The 9,802-nt window shown below is 39.8% G+C and overlaps 1 protein-coding gene across 1 annotated transcript; it reads left to right on the forward strand.

Annotated features, from left to right (window-relative positions):
- Window positions 1-2,155: 2,155 nt before the first annotated feature.
- LOC145224909 (alpha-(1,3)-fucosyltransferase 7-like) lies at window positions 2,156-7,521 on the forward strand. Its single transcript, XM_080091524.1, has 3 exons — window positions 2,156-2,766; window positions 3,025-3,253; window positions 3,863-7,521. The coding sequence occupies exons 1-3, from the start codon at window positions 2,231-2,233 to the stop codon at window positions 4,466-4,468; spliced, it is 1,371 nt and encodes a 456-aa protein (XP_079947650.1). The 5' UTR covers window positions 2,156-2,230; the 3' UTR covers window positions 4,469-7,521.
- Window positions 7,522-9,802: the final 2,281 nt, after the last annotated feature.

Consider the following 9,802-nt stretch of genomic DNA (forward strand, 5'->3'; position numbering starts at 1 on the left):
CAGAGTATGTAACGGAATGTTTTTGTACAAACCGTCTCCTATCATTTCCTTTAGCTTGTTGGGGCATTTAGGGGTTTGTCCCGCCCTTGTAACCGGGGCTCGTTCACGGGACGTTAAATAGCGCGAGGTACGTATTTTACGCCATTATTTCGACAGCCCCAGAATTTGGTCTAGCTGTTTTCGGCGGCGATACAAACTTTGCCAAACAAACCAAAAAACCCCAGCCAACACGAGCTTACACCAAGACTTTTATCTCCACAATTATGCAAAGAACCCTGCGATAACATGCAGCTCACCACAAAAGTCAATACTCCCGTACACTGGTGTAGCTTATAGGCGCAGACTTTTATCAAAACTATGTAAAAACTGAGCAACGCATAACCGAATATTCGGTAGTTTTGCCAAACAAACGCGGCCGAATCAACAGAATCATTTATGACGTCACTCGAAACCGTAAGCTACGCGTTTAAAATGGAAAGAAAAGTCGTTTCTTTTATCAGGCAAACAGTGTTACACAATAGAATAGTTGTGTTTTATTGTCAATTTAGTTCTGTGGAGGTTTAAGAGTGCCTCGCCCACCCTTATTAACCTGCCAATGAATTACTGACTTTTGTCCGGAGTGGGAAAAACAAAAATGTTTTAAAATTTAATTTTTAATAATAGAAGCAGTTTTAGTTATGGAGTAGTTTCAAAGATTGTGTGGTGCCCTATCAGCACACTGGAACACTTTTTACATTTTAAATTTGTGTTGGTAAAATATTGTAAAAATGGCCGAACAAATATTCGGCACATCTCAACTTCTTACAACCTACTCAATTAAGGAGAATATGTTAACAAAGGGTTTATCTCGAAAATCTTATTGATTCTTAGCATTAACGTAATAAAAGTTCCACCTGTTATATTTTAACCTGATAGACTGCGATTAGGTGCGGAATTACATACGCGGTGCTCAAAATCAGCACAACAATTGCACGAATGATTACAATCGAATGACCTAATGTTGTGAAAACGAATTAGTCATTTCTACGTTATGTTGTGAACACAAATTTGTTTTAGTCCCGTTTGTCACTTGTTTAGTAGGTAACTATAGGTAACGGTTAGCTTGTTTGGCACATTGCCTTTTGTTTGTCAAAGTACTCCTCTTAATACATTTTATACATTCCCAACTATAAGCATTTTTTCAGTGCCTGCATTCTGTAACGTACTTTTAAGAGTGGGAGTGTTTGTCTCGTTTCTGCGTCGCTGAAGTGATAACAAAAATTTGCTGGAAGGTTTTCCGCAATATTTACGTGAAGAGTTATGTATTTGGGTGTTTCACGATCTGTTATCTTTTTCACTGCCCTGCATTGAAACGCTCGTTATCTTTGACATTTAAATGTGGTTTACCACTGCTGGTGCGTGTGGGGGTTAAGACCAACGATAGCGAATCTGTACAGCACCCTGACATCATTGATAGCTGTCACTGTTGCTTTTATAACACATGTCAAAATAAAGCCAATGTGACCTTTTTGCAATTTCAAACACAAATAACCATCAGGTTTTTGTCAGCTTTGGTATTTTCTTTGATCGTCGGTTTATCGTATACCATATACAGGACAATACGCCAATTAGCCGATGCCCGTGGTATAATTTCCGGACAGCAGCATAGGTTGATGCTGGATTTCTGTGCAGCAAAACGCGGAGTGGCGACCCACAAACCTAATGGTGTTTGGCCAGCCCACAGCGTACTGATTTTGCTGGCAAATTGTTAACTATTGTTGACTTACGGTCGCGACGTGGATAGTATGCAAACAACGTTCAACACAAAAACTGTACCATGAGGCAGTAAAAACAGTGTGTCTAGTAAAACTGTTTCAGCTTCGTGCTGTACCTATACGAATAGACCTTAAAGTGACCCTTTCGGCATCAATTTTGCTTGACGAAGCTATGATAAAACAGTTCTTTATAATACACAAATACAGCTTTACAAACTGGTTAATGTCAATAAGTAAATATTACGCAAAACAAAAAGCGCAACCAATACAATGATGTCTGGTTTATTATATTTTTTGCCTTTACAGACGTCTTCACCAAAGCAAGCTTAAACAATTTGCAAAGTGAAATAATATACTCCATACGTTAAAAACTTAACATTTTGTGCTTGGTTTTAGATTATAGGACGATATAAAACCCTGAACACGCCCATGTCAATATTAAACTTTTGGCGTTCTTGCGACACCAATCGGATGCAATGAATTTGAGCACCACACAAAAACTTGCCGTGGTAACTGGTATACTCTGCCTGACTGGCCTTGGATTCATGTTAATGTGGACAGACAATACATTAGTGTCGTTCAGTCAGAGGCGTTACTGCTCTATTGTTAAAAATGGGACTCTAGTTAATGCTCTGCTGCACCAAATAAGCGCCAGTGACAAATACGTCGACAACAGTGGACCAAAAGATGAGAATAACTTGACTGGACCTACGAAAAATACCACTGTCACTGAGGCCAATTTTACTTCAACAACTACAAACAGGACAACAACAACAAGAAAAATAGTAACAACAACAACAACAACTAAACAACCAGTGACCACCCCAATAGTGGCAAAGAAGCCCGGATTAATCCTGATGTGGGAAAAGCCCTGGCATGTTGCCAGCCAACCACCACAGGAGGGGGAAGTGTTTGAAAACTGTACAATCACCTTCGACAAGTCAAAACACGCTGAGGCACTGGCAATTGTCTTTCATTACACTGTTGTCCCCAAACGATACCCCTTTCCCAGGTGAAAGATCAATAAGCTCGGGCTTCGCATTTTTAATCGTATCATGTAGCGTTTCTTAACTTTTCCGCAGTCGTATCCTTTAGGACAGTGCTCCTCAACCTTATTAGTGACACGAAAACCTCAAGAAATTTTGTTAAGTTTTGTCTATTTGCATTACCAAGCAGCGTGTCATTATGAAGCAATTGTGCAGTTTTACTTGGTGCTCAATCCTAAATGTTTCTTGTATATGTGCTGACCAAAGTTTCCATACATTCGCAGAGATCCGAAGCAGTTTTTTGTGTGGTATTCTTGGGAAAACCCATGGGTGGTCCGTTGGATGGAACACAAAGAACTAGATCAATATGACGGATTTTTCAACTGGACAATGACGTATCGGAGGGATGGTGACGTTTATGCACCGTACTATCTCATTCGAAACGTCTACAACAATCTGCCAAAAGGCAAGAAGGTGGTGGATGATTTAATTGCTGCAAAGAAGGGACTCGCGGTAAGTTAGTAAAATCGATATTGATATGTCCGGTGTTGTAGATGCTGTGTTAGAGTAAGAGCAGCGGTGGGATTCAGCCGGTTTGCACCGGTTCTTAGAACCGTCTCACGAAATTTTATGAGATTAGCGAACCGCTCAGCATTACTGCCTACTGTCAATGGACTTTTTGTGACAAAACCGGCTGAAAACTGTGAGTTCTGTGATAAAAGCGGCTGACAAAAAAAGAGTGTTAACTATAACATTGATCAAAAAAGTAGACGACAAAAATTTACTGACCCTACTTAACTTGCAATGTCCAGCACCATAGCTAGATGTTTCACTTGATAACGCATGTTAACGGTCGCCAACCTGCGCATGTTCCAACTGGTTGCGGTAAATCCAAGCAACAAAAATATACCTTTTCATCCATGCAAACCCAATTAACATTCATTTAACTTCAACCCTGTAGTTGTGATTTCAAGTCGTTAAGAGACTACTTGTAGTGAACGACTCAGTTACTGGTACAATTTTACTGCACTTTAAAATTATAGCTCTCCTGGGTTCAAAGGTTGGCGACCCTGGATTGGGGATTGCTGAATTTATGCACTTATTTTCTTGACATCTTTGCAGACATGGGTAGTGAGTTCATGCAAGAACAAAAAGGGTTCAATATCAAGAATGAACTATGTAAATGAGATGTTGAAGACAATGCCCAACATTGATCGCTTCGGCAAGTGCTTCGGGAATAAATGGCCAGCCGCGAAAATGGTCGATTTCATTCGGACTCGGAAGTTTTATCTCTCCTTTGAAAATACGTTACACTGCCGAGATTACATTACGGAGAAGTTTGCCAAGAACGCCTTTTATTACGGGTCTGTTCCGGTGGTTAGAGGGCCGAAAAAGGAAGACTATCTTGTCATGGCACCTCCACACTCATTTATACACACCGAAGACTTCGCCTCACCTGCAGAACTTACAAAATACCTCATGTATCTAGATAAGAACGATACAGCATACAGGGAGTACTTTAAATGGCGAGAGGACCCGTCCAAGTCCTGGGACGATCAGCGAATGGAAGTGGAAAGGCTTCATCCTAATATCAAGACTCTTCCTGACAAAACCTTCTGGTTTGGAAAGCTATGTGAACAGGTGCAAAACGGAGCGCCTCCTAAAGTGATACCGTCTTTACGAGAGGTTTTCTTTGACGACCCCGAAGAATGTCAGGCTAAGAATTGAGGAAAATTGGTCGTGAAACGACGGGGCAAGACCGAAGAGCCTGCCACGACAATTGCCATCGGACAAAAACGGTTATAAGCTTGACGCTGGTGCAGAGTTGCAAGCGGGCCCGAAATCTGAGCCCGAACCCGGCCCGAACCCGAAAGTATAAGCCCGAAGCCCGGCCCGAACCCGAAACGTGTTTGCAAAGCCCGTTTAGGCCCGAAATTTTGATTGACAGGCCTATCCACGAAAGCCTTGCAACAAAGGATGAGATAGAAAAAAGAGAAAGACAACAAACACAATGAACAATAGTCGACAATGGGGTAAACAATACGTTTTAGAGGAGGGTGGGCATTGGGTCAAAGCCAGAAAATTGTTACTTAGCTGAGTGATTTTATTTAAAAAACAATGGCGGACACGGAACGTAAAGTCAGGCCCGTTTTCTCACAAATACCTAAGCCCGAACCCGGCCCGAACCCGGCCCGAACCCGGCCCGAACCCGGCCCGAACCCGGCCCGAAAAGCTCGGCCCGACTTGCAACTCTGCGCTGGTGTGAAAGGATTTGATCTGTCCACTAAAGCAGTGGTCGGCAACCGCCTGTCCGCGAGGTATTCATTACCGGGCCGTATAATTTTCAAGTTAAGTGCTTTTAAATATTTTCCTCGTGCAATCTGGAGATGATAAACTAATTTAAGCGTTAAAAGACCGGTCCGCGACAAAATTTAGCATTCAAAACTGATCCGCAGTGCAAAAAAGGACTAAAGAAACTTCTAACTAAGTAAAATTGAATTAAAAAATGATGTAACTTGGTAACTTCATGCTTTAGCAATCCCCGCATGCAAAAAAATAGATAATCTAAAAACACCCCTCTAAAGCTAGATGTAATTTTGAGATTTACTAGTCAAGTTGCTGCGTTAATTCAACCATATATAGCATCTCCGGACCAACAGGACCAAAAAAGAGATTCCGCAAATCGTTGTGTCCGAGGTCCTATAAAGTCACATTGAAACAAACACTATGTTGATGAAAACAGTGGTTTTATTATGCAACAAATGTTAAAATGCCTCAAACGTTTGCCACATTGTTTGGTTTGGTATTTTAACTACAATCAAAATCTTATTTGCACTTTTATGTGATTTTTAATTTACAACACAACACCAAGACATACGTAGCCTAAACATCAACTTGATATTATGCCTGACAGCAACAGCTTAAGTGTGAAAACATTCTGGAGTATTTCCATGTATAATGTGTGTTTTGGTATTAGTGTGTTGAAGGTCATGACTTTAAAACTAGATTGAAAGAACAATAGCCTACTATATGTTGAACTCGAACTCTCCAATAAACTCATGCAAAAATACTGTATGTTTACTTATTTTGTATTACTGTTGTTATCGTTTTGAATACAATGCAAATTTCTAAGTTATGCAATACTCTTCAAGCAACTCAATGGATAACATTTGTATCTACCCTTTCGAACTACTTTGTTCAAAAACAAAAAAGTTTAATAAAATAAAATAATACCTTAAATGTTTTGGAGTAAAGTTATCTCTGTACAATAGTTTTGTGATTAAAATACATTAATTATTCAAATAAATCAAAAACGTGAAGTTTCTCGTAAGAAGCAAAGAAACAGACAAGCCTGATATAATTGACGGGTAGAGGTCAAAACTTGGCAGGATATGCGTAAAGTTTAAGTCTAAACAGCTCATTGCAGTCAACACTTTTCAACAGATTGATCACAAGACTTTATCATGAGCAGTGGCAGCTGACCTGCAAAGTGTGAATATACTTTACTTTTTGGAATACAAAACGGTAATAAGTGGCATCTTTGTGAACATCGGTTTTCAAACTGGAAATCACGGTCAGTTAGGGTAGTGATTTTCAACAGGTGTTCCGTAAAAGATCGTCAGGTGCTCCGCAAGACATTTATTGGTCTTACTAGTATTTCATAGAACACTGAACACTGATTTAACACAATGGGCGAAAATAGCTTTTTATTGATGAAGGTGATTGCCCACTATATCGTCATAATATAACGTTAAAACCCTGTCTCTTGCGAAAATAGATTAAGCCAAAATTTTTGGCGCTTGAAAACGTTGATTCGTCTAGTCTGTGATGTATAATAAATAGCCTTTGAATCATCGCCAGGCGGAGTACTCTTATTAGTCCAACATTATTTATACTATGCATGCTGTTGTGGGAATACTTCCGCGTGTTCAGTCATGGAAAAAGTTTGGGAACCACTGCTCAAGAATGTACAGAAGCGGCGTTTGTCAGGTATACTGACCGGTACTGAGCAAAGATGAAAAAACTTACGAAACTTGGTCAGTTTAACGTTGAGGTCATGGTTAAAACTATAATTACTTGTCGATTGGCTATTTTGCAGCCGTTTTTTGAGAAATACTTTTCTTGGTAGATTTGTATTACTGTTTATGCTGTTTAATGAACTACCAAGTAAGCTACTGTGGCAAAAATATTTCACGTGTCCGCCGCTGCACATTTTCTGGTGGATTTGTTTTAAACAACACGTTTCTTTCATCTGTTTATGTTATTCGTGTTCACTTATGTATATTCGTTTCACTTATGTTCACGTTTCACTTATTTGTTTTATATGTTTCACTTATGTTCACATTTAAATGTATTTCTTACATGTTCGATTTTAAAGTCACTTACATATTTTCTTAGTTTTGACTTAATCCCTTATTTCCACTTAATGCTGTTTTTCATTTGCCTCATTTTTCTTTGCTCTAGTGGCACGCTGTTTCCACGCACTGTATTTTCCTCGCCGCATTTTCCGCATCGTTAATTAGCGTTCCCGGATGTGCCGGGAAACCTTGTGATATTGCGCGAGCCGGTGATTGGTCAACGGCCCGCAAACCTATTTCCGTTTTGCACGTGTTGAACAAGAACGTGGCAGTCTTCTCTTGGGCGTCTCGTGAACGGTTGTTGTAGTGCCTTGCTTTTATGTTTATGTGTCGTTGTTGGTTTTACGTGCAGAGGTTTTGTGTGCTGGAGTTGTAGTAACGCCTCTGGAGTATTGCAATAATATATAATATAATAAACTGTGAGACGCACTTTTAGCAAAACCAGTGTTAGGTAGATCCGGCTTCCGTGGTGAGCCGTTACTGCAGGGTTCTGGACCGTTTACAGAATTGGGGAGACAGTCTCGGGAAATAGAGCAGATTGGCAGGGCTTTTGGGACTTAGTTGGCAAAGATAATACCGCCACCCGAAATCGCTAGACCCAATTCCGGGCTGTCAAAACAATTCGGTAACACTACAGCGGCTTATAGACCCATCAGGTCATGTGTGTGTGTGCGTGTACATCTGAAAATATTGGTTTCATTTAAGTATTACACCAAAATTGAACAAATTGCATGGCGAATTTGAATATCTTATGCCTCGAATTGAGTTTCAAAGTATATTTGTGGGTCAGGCAAAGTATTCCCCAGTGCCGGATCAAGGGTCTGCTGGCCTGTAGGCACATTTTATAAGTAGCCCGAAAATCAGGGTTGCCAACAAAAAAATTAGAATTATCAGTGTTGCCAAATCATTGTGTGATTTTAAAGTGGCCTGAACTTTCGAAAAAATTTGTGATTTGATTTGTCACGTTATGAAGTTCTATCGAAAAACGTTTGTCGCGATCCACACAAAAAGTCCCAACGTTTCGTGACCCGTATGAAACGTGACGTTAGAAATTATACTTTCCATAAACCTTTGTTGCAGCTGGAAGCATAGAACTTTGTTGTGAATAAATTTGTCACTGTTGGCGTTACTCGCAAGCTGAATTTGTTCGGAAAACTACAAATCTGCGTATAAAAGGTTTGTTTTCAACCTTGGTCTCTAACTAATTGTTTTCTTTCAAAAAGTTCTTGTGTGACATACAAGTAATGTGTGTACTCCATTTGCATGTGGATACAATTTTACGCTTGTACTGTCGTATTTAGGAAACTGTCTAACTTTGAAATATTCACTATCATTACAACAAATATTTTCTCAATGTAAAGTTTTTTTAAAGGAAACTCCGGCGCCCTTGACCAGCCAATTCTTATTCACGCGGTTTGTACTCAGAAAAGTCTTTAGGACAAATCCCCATCAGGCCATTTTTAGTTTCGTGAGATATATTTGCCAGTACGCCACCTTGTGAAAGTTCACATAATCTATCAACTCTTTAGATGTCGCACCATGACGCATTTCCTTTTCCATTTCTGTCCGATGTGGTCCATTGCTTCCAGAATCTTTTCAGTCGTGCATTTAGTCAGCAATCGAGTACTATTGACCCTCGTGTTAGTGGCATGTTAGATCAGCTGCGTGAGAAATACGAAATTCCAGAGAAACGTTACTGTTGTGGCGCCTTGTACGGTATATAATTCATGAATAATTTGAGCAAAACTAAATCATTCTATAAAATACTTGAAGTGATCCTTGCGCAACGCGTATGTGGTGTGCTGTTCAACCACAATGAGTTTGCTAAAAACGTCACAAGCATTGAAGAGCACCGTGGTTGGAACTTTAAGGGCATAAGTCAATTAGGTTTCGCGCAGTGTGTATATGTACACTCACTTGTGTCAATGACAAAGAAAATATTAATCAGGTATAGTCATGGCTACTAGATCCAGTTGTTTTGAATTGACCGTTTGGAATCTAAAATACAAACCGCTGGCTGCCAAAAAGTTTTTGGTAACGGTCATGGTCGGGTAAAAAAGTCCCAATCCACTTTTCACTGAAACGCAGACTAAAATATATTCTACAAGTATGTATTGTACATCATTCGATAGTTCCACTTCAAAACGAAAAACTTGATCAATAAGGTATGTTTGTAGTGAGACAAGCAGTTTTAAATTGACATGGCATTATTGCTGCACTGTTAAGAACAAAATTATGCAAAGAAGCAAAGATCCACATCTGCCAAACAGTGAAGTAATCAAAGTTTTTCTTCGTGTGAAACCAAATACCGCACCTGATGCTGTTGAATACGAGATAGACGAAGGTGGACATTTTAGACAAGCAAAACGTTCAGGAAAAGTCTCGACAATTAAGTTTGAGGCACCGGATGTTTACACGCAACATATGTTTCCAGTCCCACAAAATCAGTGTAGAACAGACCAACAAAATGTCTAACAGAGAGGTTTTCATCAATTCACGGCAGCCCGTAAATTCGCGGCCGCAGGTTGTGTAAATCGGGCGTTAACAGTGGAAGGGTATGTTACACAGTCAAAAGAGTTGAGAACTTATACCGCATCTAACTGTGCTGTTTTCCTACATATGGATCCATCTATGGACGTATAATGTGAGCATATAAACAGTCTTGCTCGTCGCCAGATGTCAAATTTCGTGAAATGTTTTTAGA

The sequence above is a fragment of the Phallusia mammillata genome, chromosome 4 (assembly GCF_965637545.1).
Source record: "Phallusia mammillata chromosome 4, kaPhaMamm4.hap1.1, whole genome shotgun sequence".
Lineage (NCBI taxonomy): Eukaryota > Metazoa > Chordata > Ascidiacea > Phlebobranchia > Ascidiidae > Phallusia > Phallusia mammillata.